Below are 14,951 nucleotides of genomic sequence, written 5' to 3' on the forward strand. Positions count from 1 at the left end.
CTCAGGCTTGTAATCCCATCTTTATCTCCATGACACCTCTCTCGATTGCAGGACTGAAAAGACACAGAAAAGGATTGAGCTTTCTACTGAGATGGAAGTTGATTTCTAGTATTCCTGTTTCATTTCACTAAAAGATAGCACCTGGGGTTCTGCCTATTTAATCGTTAAAACTGAGTGATTAGCTTAGCGAGGGGTCAAACTCCAGTCCCGGAAGGCATTGGACCTATTAACATTTTTTTTTTACGTGTATAATAACATAAATGGTGCCTTTGTAAGTAGTTTAATAGTTGTCCAAAATGGTAGAATACTGAATGCTGTAGTTCTGTTTACAGTCCCATGCAGGACTGTAAATCTTATATGTTGGAAAAGACAGAAACAAGTTATGTGCAAAAATAAAAAAGAAAACAAAAGTGTCAGCGATCAACTTTCCCCAGGTCGATGTAGTTTGGTACACATCACATAAACCACAAGACTACACATCATCCCAAAATATTGTCAGATATATTTCATACAGTTTAGCAACTTTCTGACTGAAATGCAACACCAAGAAAGTGAAGTGAAAAGATAAGCCGAGAAAAGCACAGCAAGGACAGTTATAAGTCTGAGAAGCAGGAAGAGGAAGGCTTGGAAAGGCAGAGCAGGCAGTGCTGAGAAGCATCACCAATTCAGTGATTGTCTCATTTCACACATACACACCCTCTGGATGGAGGCTGGACACCAGTGGGTTTTGCAGACTGCGAGGGTTTCCCAGGATCTGCTTGGCAGTTGTGCGAGGGTTAAACTCTAACACTGAGTGATTTGAATCTGTAAGACAGTTGAAATAAAGCAGAAGATTGTTAATTTTTAACTTATGCATTTTCAACAAAATGGAAGTAATCTGCGTCACCTTTGTTGTGAAGCATATGACAGTTCTTACAACACATTACTATACACTAAAGATAAAGGAAATTCATGTTTTGAGTTGACATAACACCTAAACCAGACAAGTAATCTCTACCTTTGTGTTTATGAGCTCACCAACATTTTTTTTTTTTAATAATGCAAGTCTTGACAGTGATGTTTGTCTGTTTTGGTGCCAAAATATCCATTTGGCTGTTAAGTGATTTTCACCTACTTCTATATCTCTGTGCTTGATGTGTACCAGTAAACTAGCTGGACTGGAATATTGCAATAGCATTCACCAGAAAAATAAAATATCTTTTCAATGTTTCCTTTTGATGCCAAAAACCTGACAGTTTGTCATTCAAACGAATGACAATTTGATACTTGTGTGGGACTGAATAGAGTTTTCCCATTCCCATTCCCATTCCCATTCCCATTCCCATTTTCAGATCAAATTCTGATCAATCCCAGTTGCTCCTCTAGTTCCACACTTTCAGAAAATGAATACACTATATAGCCAAACGTATGTGGACACCTAACCAATCACACCCATACTTTTGTTCAACATCTCTTTCCATATTTTCCTGTCCACCATTGCTGCTATAATAACCTCCACTCCTCTTGGGAAGGGGTGTTTTCACTCAATTTTAGAAAGTGGCTGTGGGGATTTGAGATCATTCAGCCATAATAGCATTAGTGAGGTCAGACACTGATGTCAAACGACAAGACCTGAAGCGCGTTTGGCTTTCTAGTTGATCCCATGGGATAGGAGTTTAGATAGGAGTTTAGTGGGGTTGAGGTCTGGGTTGTGAGCAGGACACTAGAGTTCTTCAACACTAGTTTTGGCAAACAACGTCTTCATGGACCTCTTTTTGTGCACGATAGCTCCAGAAAAGTGGGATTCTTAATGCTACAGTGTGTCAGACATGTCAGACAGGTCAAATTTATAACAGTTTTGTGGGAACACACAGATATTGGTCTGATGATCAAGACATATGATGATCTCATAGATTTGGACATATTCATTCATTCATTCATTTTCTATCGCTTATCCAAACTATTCTCGGGTCACGGGGAGCCTGTGCCTATCTCATTGGGCATCAAGGCAGGATACACCCTGGACGGAGTGCCAACCCATCGCAGGGCACACACACACACTCTCATTCACTCACGCACTCACACACTACGGACAATTTTCCAGAGATGCCAATCAACCTACCATGCATGTCTTTGGACCGGGGGAGGAAACCGGAATACCCAGATTAAACCCCTGAGGCACGGGGAGAACATGCAAACTCCTCACACACAAGGCGGAGGCGGGAATCGAACCCCCAACCCTGGAGGTGTGAGGTGAACGTGCTAACCACTAAGCCTCTGTGCCCCCGTCCTTTGGACATACAGTATTGCGTAATTTAAATAACAGTGACACTAAATAAGATAAAACTAATCTATAACTGAAAAGGAATTACACATTACACAGCACCAAGTCACATCTGCTACACTCCCATGTTAATCAACATGTTTTTTCATGTATCCAGAATGTTGCAACCTTTTATCAATATTCAGATGCACATAGATAGCTTTAGCACTAACTTCTTCAACAGATTCTTGATCTTTCTTTTTTCTACAATGCTGAACTTGGTTGGAAGCCTAACTGAAACGATCGGATGATAAACCGTCATTGGCTGTATGAGAGAAGACATGATACTTGTACTTTATTTGTGTTAATAAAAATGTTTAAAAAAAATAAAAAGGATTAAAAAGTCTGTTTTTCCCCCAGGGAAATTGAATTATGTAAGAAAAGTATTGACTTTCAATTATTCCAAATAATCCAACCAGAGTATATAAAGTAATCGACCAATATACTTAAATATAGTACCAAAGTACAATTAACATCAAGTATCATTTAGATCAGGAATAATTGTCTTATTTAATTTACCTTCATCGCTCTGCCCATCAGGCATAAGGTAAGCAAGTTCTGGGTCATCAGCTGGGACACTGAGCTGAGGTGCAGGACCTCCTGCCTGCTGGATGAACTGCTGGAGATTACACTGCCGTAGTTCCTTATTTAGTTCATCCAGCTCTCTGCTTTTCGCCTGCAAACAGATCAGAGTTTATTACTTTTTATTTTCTAATAACTCTAATGCTTCCCTAATAACTCTTAATACTTTTTAATTTGAGAATTTCATTCATTTTCTATATCCCACAAAAGGTCATGAGAATCCTGAAGCTTATCCCACAGGATTGGGATGGTACCAATTCATCTCATTCATGGCACAATCACACACACACACACACACTTACACAAACACAGACACCATGGACAATATAGAGATGAGCCTGCAATGCATGTCTTAGGGCTAAACTAAAGAATACATGTCTTTGGAGAAAACTAAAGAATATATACTGTATATATCTATATATATATATATATATATATATATATATATATATATATATATATATATATATATATATATATATACGTATATGTGTATATATATGGGGTTTCATTAAATAATATATATGTGTGTGTATATACATATATATATATATATATATATATATATATATATATATATATATATATATATATATATATATATATATATATATATACACACACATATATATTATTTAATGAAACCCCATGGCAGGGCAGAAGTAGAAAGTCCTGTCCCTGGAGATGCAAGATAAATGAATAAAGAGTATTTTGTCACAATATTTTTAATTTGGGCACAGAAAAGAACAGTATATGATACATACTCCTTCATACCCCTTGTTTTATAAGTGTTACTTAATCTTTATTTGAAACCCCTATTCCCTGAACCTCCTTGCAGTGTTCCTGTTCGCCTGCTGAGGTGACCTTGAATTGATCACTTTTTAAACTAGCCACAGGGAGGCAGCAATAATGCAAGCGTTTAAACAAACACAACTTTAACCATCTCATTTCAAGTTCCTACAATTCATTACTTTTAGTTTCAGAATATCTAAAAAGTCTGCACTGATTCTGCCTCTGCTTTCCTTTATTTTTGGCTTCATAAGCACTCTATTACACTTCCCATCATTTGTCATGACACAAAATATCTTATTCTTAATGTGTTAGGCTACCTGGATTTGTGTTACCATTCCTTGATATTTAATTGTTAGACTGTTAGTGTTACTATATTATTTATAACACTGCCACACGGTTCAACTCAGAACCTGTGACCTGGTGTAAACATTTCACTAAAAAGAATCTGTTCAAACGAAGGTTTAATTACGAGTCAGATGACACTAGCGTTGTGTGTTTCAACAGAAATTCTAAGATATGAGGAGCTAAGTCTGGACCGAGGTTTCTATCTACTGGTTCTTCTCAGACTTGTTTTTAGATTTATCTAGAGAACAGCTATGATTAATGGAATTCACTTAAAAACAAAGCCTTAAATCTACACACTCGTATCCTTCACCTTATGCGTACACTTCCATGTATTTTGGAGTTACGGCTCAGGACGAGTGCTGCCTTTGAGGACAATAGCACATTATTCTGCCCTTAGAAAATTAAGAAGCTGATGACGAAGCTGTGATGAAGGACGGATTTAACTGCACCTTTTAGGTGTAGTTGCCCTGAGGTAAATTTAGTTTAGTAAATCAGGTTTACATCATCTTGTTTGGGTAACGTTACCTCACTGTCACTTTTCTCTGCTGTGATGCACGATTGTTGGAAAAAATACAAAAAAAACATGAACTCTGCCTTAATTTAACCGGTTGGAAAGAGGCAATGGTGACAAGCCTGGGCAACTGTTCAACAGGAAAGTGCTTTTACTTGGCTTCTACAAGTTCTTTTTCCTCGGCATAGTTATGGTGTGTGTTGTATGTTATAGTGTATAAATGTGCACCACGACCCAGGTTATGGTTACCTTAGCCATGCATAGCAATGTAACACTATATAACCTGCATAACTAGTTCCCAATTCTGTCATAGTATACTAGTATCATCTTTCATAGAGAGAACTAGCTGGAAAATTCTGTCTCTAGCCAGGGACTGCTTGTAGTGTGTAATTATTGATTTGACATTAGGGCCTAGGGTCTGCTAATTTTAATTAAATCAAGAACATTTCGGCTCTGAGATACAACAATCTTCATAAAGTCACCATACCAGGATATGAGGATTGTAGAAAAAAAATGTCAAATTCTAGTTGGATAGATTTTCCCTGACCTGAATGTGGACCTGAATAAGATTATATTACCTGCAGCAGTTCCTCTGCCATCTTGAGATCCTTTTCTGTCTCCTGAACTGAAGAGTTCAGTTCATATTCCTGATGCTGCACCATGTCTAGCTGTTCCCTGATCTGTCCCAGAGAATGCTCCACGTTAGCTTGTGTGTGATGCATGCCATTTTTCCTGTTCTCTTGTAGCTGGACGTCATGCTCAAGTCTCCCGGTCTGGGTTTCTGTTTCATGAATCCTCCGATTGTGGTCATCTAGAGCTATATTGAACTCTCTTAATTGTTTGAGTATGGTTTGTTCTTTTTGAACCTCAAAGTGATACTCAGACTCCCAGTACTCCCCATGAGCCAGTTCTGCCTCGTTTTGTCTAAATTTGTCTTCAAGATAGTTTATCTCCTCTATAAGGTCTGGGGAAAAGCTTGGAGGTGAAGGTTGCTCCAAAACCCAGACCTGCTTGTCCAGAGCTTCCAAGTGGGCCTGGAGATCCTGCAGTCTGCTTTGCTGCTGAAGAATCTGCCGGAAGACCTCTTCTTTGGATGGGCCAGATTGGGCATGAGATGATCCAGGAGGACCATAGGGCACTCGTAGCTCTGGAGAGTCCTTTGGAACATTTTCGGGTTGCTTAACAAAAGCTTGTGAAGAGGTAGATGGCCCCAGGTTGAAGCTGTGAGCCTTCTTGGGTACTTTACTCTTCGGAAGCTCTGGTTCCAGAAGTTTTGGCAAGGAAGGCACTCGGTCCAGGTCAGAGCCCTCGCTGCTGGTGGGTCCAGTGCGCCGCAGGATAAACTGTACTTCACTGCTTAACTGGCCCAGCTTGGCCAGGGCTTCTAGTGGACGCTCATTAGCAACAAGCTGGCGTTCTTTGTCCCTCAGCTTCTGGACAAGGACATAACGACCTGTTTGCCCTGAAACATAGTTTAATTTCATAGATGTTAGACAAACTATGATATGAAATAATGCTATTCAGTAGATCTGGTTAGCTTATATTTAGCTTTTATTTAAATATTTTCTAGTCTAGCAATTAGCTGCACCCCTAGCCAGGAAAGAGATAAGCAGTTTTTATGTGTTTTGTTTAAAGCCAACTCACATTTTATACATAACCAAAGGGGTTGGGTTCTACAATTACAATTTCTACAATTACAGCTCCTTTAGACCTCATCTGATAAACTATATGCTTGGCATCTGTTCTGGCTCAGTTCTTCAACTGTGGATTTATTTCCATATATTTTATTTACCAAAATCTGTTGTTGATTAATAAATACCTATTGCCTGAGCAAGAGCGATGACCACATCCTGGCAGGACGTTTCTTCGGACAGGCCGCAGACGACGCGCTGCACTCCATCCACCCACACCTTTAGCTCCATCTCTGTGTATGAGCTTCATACAGCAACTTATTTTACATGGCCTGCTGAAAAAAGGGGACACTTTTAAGGAAATGTTTTTATTTTATATAATGCATATAACAATGGACATTTTCACAAAGCAGATTTACAGGAATTTTAAAGTGCGGGAAATGAAATGACAACATTTGAAATGTAAATTTATATTTATGCCTAATTGCAAACACTATTAAATGTACCAGCGGAGACAGTAAGCTTAATATTGACTAAACCAAACAATGTTGAAGTCTGTTCACATGTTATATATCAGGTAATCAGTGTTATAGGTCTTTGTGAAAAGGACAGCAATGTGAAGAGATCTATGTAATTCGGTATGACACTTTTCCTAAATTTCTCAACAGTTAAAATATTTTATTACAATTATATATTTTTTACTTAATATAAGAGTTACCCATGTTAATTCCTTTTGTGAGCATTTTTTAATGCAGAAGTGAGATGTAAGATATTAATGGACAGAGGACAGTTGTAGCACTGAGTGCACATGTATGTAAACGTCTGCATGCAATAAAACATACAGTGAGTCAAAAGCTACGAGACCGCTAGTGAAAACCCCTCTGTTTTATATTCTTTTCTAGTTCAAATTCTTCTAGTAGCAACTCCAGTGTGTCAACAGTAGAATCTTACATTTTATATTTACATATAGTCTGGGTTTGAATAAATTCAATAAATTTATTGAAATGTATTCATTTGAGTGGTCAATATTTTACAAATTTGCTAAAATTAAAATAGTGTACTACAATTTTGATTTCCCTGCAATTTAAAAATAACATTTTTAAAGCATTTTGTTTGGACATTTATAGATTTTTTTTATACATTTTACAGATTTACATTGCAGCCTTAAACCTTTGGACCCCATATTATGTAGTATATATGTGTTTAGATAAAATAAAACCAAAGAACACATATACACTATATGCTCTTTTGCAAACACTCCATCCATCAACGGACGGGGTTTATTGTAGGGCCACAGCCGAGCAGATATTATAAAAGAGGTGGGTCATTCTCAGTACAACAGTGAGGCATATCAGTGTGTGTGGTATTCATATTGTGTACACAATTCGAAACTTCAGCTCATGAGTTTATATTAAACATCCTATAACCTCTAATAGTAAACTTTTCTTGACCCAGCAGTGACATCAACGCTGCTGTGCCTGATATGCTGAATTTGTACATGACATAATTGTTTAAAAAAAAATAATGAATTGGTCGCTGTGTTTTTATTTTACTAAAATGACCTGAACATTGTTGTTATTTTTAATTTTGTCTGCATAAAGAGGCCTAAAACACTAGATATATTCACAGAGTGGATCAATGTGTTGGTGGTTACAGTATGTGCAATAGTGAAATGGACAAAAGCCATAATTAGAGTTGATTATTTTGTAAGCAGATATCAAATGATAAGTGCTGCAGTCAGAATAAAATCTTTAAAATGCAGTTTTCTCTTTCATTTTTGTGGGGAAACAAAATTATAACTTTTTTATAATAATCTAGAAGGATAATAAACTGAAGGATTTCCCATTCAAGTTCATTACTTTAAAGAAATAGATGCCTTTTCGGTTCAATTGTATGTCTGATATTTGGCTTGTTTAGTCACGTGGACTTTTGATGTTAGCTATCTAATTGTATGATTGTAGAGTAGAAAAGAAAAGGCAATTCTAGCTGTTATTAGCCCATATTAGATATGGATTAATATGCATGTTGTGTAAGCTACATGGGGTACATTTAGTTTCATATTCAGATATTTCACATATGTTTTAATATGACTTCAGAAGGAAAACCATCATATTCGGAGTTTGAACATTTTCTCTGAACACAAAGTTTCTGTCACTGAAACATTAGAGGCTGTCCCTAAAGTGCAGATCCTACTACATATAAGCTATCATATGATATCAGTCTGAAGTCACTCTAAACAGCTAAAGCCAAAGTGATTAACAGAATTTTTCAGTTGTTAAAGATCACCTCATATTATTAGATCAGTAGCTCGACAACTATTTCTCCAACAACATATCGACTCGATCATGATAGCAGGTCTCTCAAGTTTTGAAGACAGGCAAGCGTGACATCTGGACAGACAATGTCCTTTCCAGAGACAAGCTGTTTCGTGTTGAGGTTTTGTTCAAACCGACCATCGAAAATACCTTCGCTAATGTTTTTTTTTTTTCATTGGTTGTTGCGTTAAATCTTATCCTCTTTTTTTGATTGGCTGTTAAGTGTCAAACTCGACTAAGAACTGAGATGCGCTTGGTTCCTGCCCGGTTCCATAGAGACAGCGGTGCGGACTGATACATTTTGGGTGCTGCGGCTTATTAAATATATGATAAATAGTCATAAGTTTTTCTGCGTGATAAATACGATGTGTGCCAGGAGAGCGTGACAAAAAACCCAAATGCGTGACTGTCACACTCAATGCGTGACACTTGACAGCCCTGTGATAGAGACATAGAAAAAGGCTAGGTTAATCAGACACTAGATAATGTATGTGAGTGGCTAGGTAGTTGCTATTATATCATTAATTGCCAGCTACTACCTTGACAACATGATCATTTAGTAGCTGCTGTTTTGTATTATAGCAGCTGTGCTTTTTCTGATTGGAGAAGATGTTGATGAATGTCGAGGTGTATATACAGACGGGCCCAGTGTGGGTTTAAGCCCAGGGGCTCCCAACACCCTATACCCCCCTTCCCGACTATATGATAAGAATCTATATCTGTGTATGTAACCCATAGTCACATGCTCACACATTGGCGCTAACATTCCAATGAGAATAGGAATGCTGCATTACAAGTTTGAGAGTAAGAATGACATTAGGACATGGTAGCACCTAGATTTGTCATGATATGAAAGAGAAAACATTGTTTACTGTACTATGACTATACATTTTATATCGTGGTGCCTTAAAATGAAGTGCATTATGTGTATTATGTAGATTGTAAAATGAAGTGTATTATGTACATTATGTAGATTGTGTGAAATGTGAAGGTCAGTAGAACATGTACGTAAATGTTTACAGTTTGCAAATTCAGTAAACATCCTTACAGAAAACTAGCTGTGGGGAACTTGATTATTGATCTGTTTCCAGTGTCCCAAAGTCCTGCGTAACCGAACTGTTATCTGTTATCAGACATTTGAAGCAAGGCCAAAATAATGATATATTGAATATAGTATAGAATATTGCTTTGGAAGTGGAAACTACAGTTTGTGAATGATTTTTGAGATATTACATACAATGTAGAGATGAGAAGGTTTTAGAAAAGATATTATGCAATCGCAATAAATCATTTCATTATTTATTTTAGGTCCATCAACTCACTGAGTTCTCGATTGCAAACTATCGCATTAAAGCAAAGGTCTGCCTCTAGGCCCTGATAAACCAGCCAGCCATAAACTTCGGTCTTTATCGTCGGCTCAGACGTTCATGCTCTAGGGGCAGAGTCGACCCTCAGGGCGTTGTTTATATATACACAGGTAAAGACCTGTGCTGCTGAAGTCACGTCTGAAGTCATTGATTGTGCATTGTTAATTTTCTTCAGCTTTCAAGACCGACGTGGAGGCGGAGCACATTTTGCCTCAGCTCAGTGTTTGACTCAGACTACATGCCCAAGGCAATCATTAACCAGTGCTAACATTCTGAAACTGTGCTCACTCACACATATCAACCACAGGCTGTCCTACATAAAGCTAAAAAGAATCCAAAGGTACTGGTGTTATTTCAACATCAAGCCTTGATCTCCTTTGCTAAAACCTGAAAAACATTTCATGCCATGTTATTGCAGGTTTGGATGAAGACAGCTTCAATGAAACTCACTTCAGCTTAAATTTTTTCATGTTCTCCTGAAGTATAAGCCTTTTAATGATCAGTTATCAGCTACGGGCTTAACCACAGAACGATTACCACCTTAGTAATGGTTCAGATGTGGGTTGTACAAATAAAACAACAATCATAATAATACGATCCGTACAAGCCTGTATTATCTCTGAACGAATCCAGTCGTGGCAAAATAGTCCAAAGCCCCACATTATGGGATTTAACCCCTTGTACAAAACAAGAAAACAGTTTCTTTGTTTTTGATCAAATTCTATCAGCAGCACCAATTTATTTTTACCTTTGAAACATAAATGTACAGTAGGTTGAATTTTAAATCTTGTTATTATAATAAAGCATTATAAGGTTCAAGTAAAGGAACAACTATGCTACTTTGAGATTACTAAATGTCACTGCATCAAATGACTGCATGGTGATTACTGAGCGATTACCTCAAAGAACACATATGGCGCATTTCCTTTAATGAAAAAAGCACAGAAAACCAGTTTTCCCTGAAACTCACTTAGATCAGAAGCCTAAGGGCAGGTGTTGAGGAGGTCAGTAAATATTTGTGCAAATCTGTAATTATCCTGTATCCTGTATTGCTCTAGTGTTCGAGAGTTGGTTAAAAGTAAAGAAACACTGCTTTGTTAAGACTCATTTCACACCTCAGATCTACATTATCTGAAACTCTTTGCCGTTAATATTCCTTGTTCAATTTTTACACAGTTTTTGATGGATTTCAACATTTTCCTCAGGCATCTTTTCCATTACAAGTCCATGTTTGTTTACATGGTAAACAGGTTGTCTGTTGTTTTCAAGAAACAAGAAACGCTGAAATTCTTGATAAAGTTAAGTACACATAATCTACACTTGTGGCAATTAGTTTTGTTTGAAAATATATTTCTGTAATTTTTTTATAAGGTTTTTGATGATATTTGTGTAATAATAAACTTCATATCAACTAGGATAGGCTGTGAGATAATTTCCATGGCTGATGTTTAACCAGACCAACTGGAAAAAGTGAGAATGGAAATGCAAACATAAAATTCACCTGTTTAAGATCTGTGAAAATACAGTCTTAGGGTCGAATATTTCACAGAATATAATCTCTTGTTTTACTAAACTGATCAACGATTAATTTATTCAAAATGATTTATCATCAGCTGTTAAAAAGGCATTTATTTATTTGTTTGTTTATTTGTTTGTTTGTAATGACATAATTCCGACACTATCAATTTTTTTTAAATAAAAAACAGAAAATAACTAAATATATAAAAGCAAATTTCTGTTAAACTTTTTTTTTTGTTTGCTTGTTTATTTGCAGTTAATTGACAGTTTATAAACCTTTCTTGTTTCTTTTTATGAAAAGGAAAAAAAAATTGAACTCTAATGCTAACAATTTTATAGCAATAGGATTTTAATAACCACTTATCAAGATTGTCTGTAAAAGCACCATCTTTTTACCATTTAAGTTTGAATCAATGATCCATCAATATATACAGTATATATAACATTCCCAATGTAGCAGTAAACAAGTCAATGGCGAATTAATTCATCTTCCTCTCTGATCATTGGAGACCTTTTTAAGGTTTCGTTAGTGCACACACCACTGATCTGTGTGAAATTACACACCCATTCCCCGGCTCTGCGAAACTGCACTAGATTACTGTCTGCCGAACGTCTATCACAAAAGAGTCATCTGTTCTCCGAGCTCCTCTTTCAACCACTCAGAGATAGCATCAGCAGGATGAAAGCAGAGGGACAGAGAAACTAGCACAGGTGTATAGACCCCATATGGGAAACTGGCGACATCAAAGGTCCAGGTGTGTCTGCATTTGTGGGGAGTAAAGAGTGACCATAGTGTGTGTGTGTGTGTGCGTGTGTGTGTGTGTGTGTGTGTGTGTGTGTGTGTGTGTGTGTGTGTGTGGCAGCTAAGGTGAAATGCATTCTTTAATTCAATAGATGTGGCGTTTTTTTGTTTTTTTTTTGACTATGTGTACTTCCATGTTCCCTTGTTTTCCCATCAACATTGAAATTTGATCAGTCCCCAGAAGGATACATGCCAATGTAAATAGTAAGAAATAAAGGGAAAACAGAAGATGCTGGCTTTCTTCTTTCATTTGAATCTTTTTTTTTTTGTCAGATACCACAGATACCATACCTAATGATATACAGAGAGAAAGAGAGTGTGTTTTAATTGTTTGACAACTGTGAGTGAATAGATGAGAATACCTGAGAGACATCCAACAGGCTAGTCCTTTTTTTTTACACAATGTGGACTGTCTGTATAATGATACTATGAATAAACGAGAGTACATTCCAGAGAGTACATGAACCGGTCAGAACCAGGTTCTCACACAGGCATTGAGTTTCGCATGTCTAGTTAAAGGGTGAAACGCATTCTCCAGGCCAGCATATCTAAGCCTTCCTTATTGTGTACAAAGGGAGGAGTGTACTGTACTTTCCCATTCGCACCAAGCATGGAACTAAAGAATGATTGAAAACTTAACACTAAACTGATGGCATGCAGTATTTCAGGTGAATCAAGCTCTGTTTCTCTGTCCAAAAACTCCAAAGCGCTATTTAAAAAAAACACACACACACAACTAAACAGAGTACAGTAAATGGGTCTATATTTCATGTAATGCATGCATTTGAATTCTATTAGATATTATTTGAATGATTGATCTGAGACACCTTAGAACTTTTAAGTCAGGCATTTTCCACACTACTCAGAGCAATGTTGTTATACTGTTTAAAATAAATTTGCCTTTGAGATACAAACACCTGATCTGTTCACCCCTCTGTAAATAACCTCCCAGCGATGGTCCTTGTATGACACCATACAATATCATTACAAGGATCTGATCACAAGGGATCTGAAATGCATCATTTACCAACAGGAAGTTACAGTACCATTCTTTCCATTATCGCATCATATCTACTGTAAATTTGATTAAGTGTTATGCTTAAACCTTTTGTGCGGGTGGAGGCGGCAAGCAAACACACACGAGATCTTTATGAAGTGGAATAGACGTGACCGGATAGTTTCGTTTGCATAGCCAAATGAACTGTCATCACATATGAGGGACTGGAGTTTAAAAAAAGCCAGCAAAGTGAATCATCACAACTTCCTGGATGATCTCATGTTTAACCCTTTGCTCTCTTTTAGGTTAACTACCCTGAAGGCCTATTATCCAGTAACTGCAAGAAGGACAAATATAAAATATACATTATAGTAATGCTAGATTTATTAACATTATAGGTTAGAGATGGAGTTGTGGAACTAGATCCTAGATCATAGGAGCCTGATTGTTTAATAGAGTAATAGAAATAGCTTAAGTATTTCAATTTAAACATATAAAAAACAAGCTTGTTTATAAAAAAAAAATTATCAGTCATAAAAGAAGTGTTTCAGGTTATGGACAAAATTCTTTCCATATTTTTCCCGGTTTATAAGCAGCAAAAACGTCTTACTACAGAGTAATAAAAGCTAGCCCTAAAGTGTCATACTCCATATGTGTGTGTGTGTGTGTGTGTGTGTGTGTGTGTGTGTGTGTGTGTGTGTGTGTATATCTATATCTATATCTATATCTATATCTATGTCTATATCTATATCTATATGTATCTCTCTCTCTCTCTCTCTCTCTCTCTCTCTCTTTCTCGCTGAAGACAGGTTTTTATGTCACACTAACACAGGAGAATAAACAGTGTAATATTTAAAAGTTATATATTATAGAGCTTTTCAAGAGCTACAAAGGTCAATGGTGCTGTAAACAACAGTCTGAGGAGATAAATTATTACTTTTCTTGCAACAGGTCAGCCTTCTAATCACATAGTAATGCCTACTGATTAGAATTAGAAGACTATAATCTTCATGATGACATGACAATCCTACAGTCAAGACATATCTTTTTCATCTGTTCTAGTATATGGCACACTTTCTCTTACCATTTGTATTTAGTCTCTGGTTAAAAGACTAGAGCAGACATGAATACTGGAACAAAATCAGGTACAGGTACTGACTGACCCTGCGGTGGAACTAGACAAACCTGCTGCACAGGAACAGAAGGCTATATTTACCTTAAAGCTGAAGCCTCTTTTCCGAGCGTCAGCTTTTCCGATCACCATTCTGATCAAAACCAAAGAAAGTATGAGTTGTCTTCAATATTGTTCCTTAGGTAAAGTAAAAAAAACCAATAATATCCAACAGGTGTTTTGCTGTTTTCTACTAAATGTAGAGAGTGAGGCTGTCTACACATATAAAAGTGACTCTCTTTCTCCTTCTTTCCTCTTCTAACTACTATCCTATGCTGGCACATACCATGGCTTTCCCATGCTCCTCCCTTCCAACAGGTAAGAATTGCAAAAAATGCACTTCCTATTTAATCTCTCTCTCACTCTGTCTCTATGTCTCTCGCCCTCTCTCTTTTGAATGTGACTCAAGCTTTGAAAAAAAATACTATGGAAACGGTGTTGCTTACAAACAACAATACAAACCTCTAACCTCCTATTAGCATTTTACAGAAATAAAACTAGATGTTGTTATGTTGATCCAGACCTACAGTGTCTCATGAAGGAAACTTAATGAAGCATGAGTATATAGTATATTCCTTATATAGTATATAAAAAAAGAATTAAATTTATACAATTTAA

The 14,951-nt window shown here is 36.8% G+C and overlaps 1 protein-coding gene across 2 annotated transcripts; it reads right to left on the reverse strand.

Annotated features, from left to right (window-relative positions):
• On the reverse strand, window positions 1-14,633 carry rassf7b (Ras association domain family member 7b). Of its 2 annotated transcripts, none has more exons than XM_060859312.1 (6): window positions 14,379-14,633; window positions 6,352-6,495; window positions 5,111-5,994; window positions 2,822-2,978; window positions 697-804; window positions 1-53 (listed from the first exon to the last, which is right to left on the reverse strand). In XM_060859312.1, the coding sequence occupies exons 2-6, from the start codon at window positions 6,452-6,454 to the stop codon at window positions 22-24; spliced, it is 1,284 nt and encodes a 427-aa protein (XP_060715295.1). In that variant the 5' UTR covers window positions 6,455-6,495; window positions 14,379-14,633; the 3' UTR covers window positions 1-21. The 2 variants fall into 2 exon arrangements, with proteins under 2 accessions (XP_060715295.1, XP_060715294.1); XM_060859311.1 differs by having other exon boundaries at window positions 6,352-6,498.
• Window positions 14,634-14,951: the final 318 nt, after the last annotated feature.

The sequence above is a fragment of the Tachysurus vachellii genome, chromosome 23, assembly GCF_030014155.1.
Source record: "Tachysurus vachellii isolate PV-2020 chromosome 23, HZAU_Pvac_v1, whole genome shotgun sequence".
In the NCBI taxonomy this organism is placed as follows: domain Eukaryota; kingdom Metazoa; phylum Chordata; class Actinopteri; order Siluriformes; family Bagridae; genus Tachysurus; species Tachysurus vachellii.

Excerpts from the sequence above, each read along its gene's own strand:
- rassf7b (XM_060859312.1), bottom strand. The coding sequence starts at position 6,454 with ATGGAGCTAAAGGTGTGGGTGGATGGAGTGCAGCGCGTCGTCTGCGGC. Across the intron at positions 5,995-6,351 it reads CGCTCTTGCTCAGGCAATAG|GGCAAACAGGTCGTTATGTC; the intron begins GTATTTATTAAT and ends ACTATGTTTCAG. Across the intron at positions 805-2,821 it reads TGATGGGCAGAGCGATGAAG|ATTCAAATCACTCAGTGTTA; the intron begins GTAAATTAAATA and ends ACTGTCTTACAG.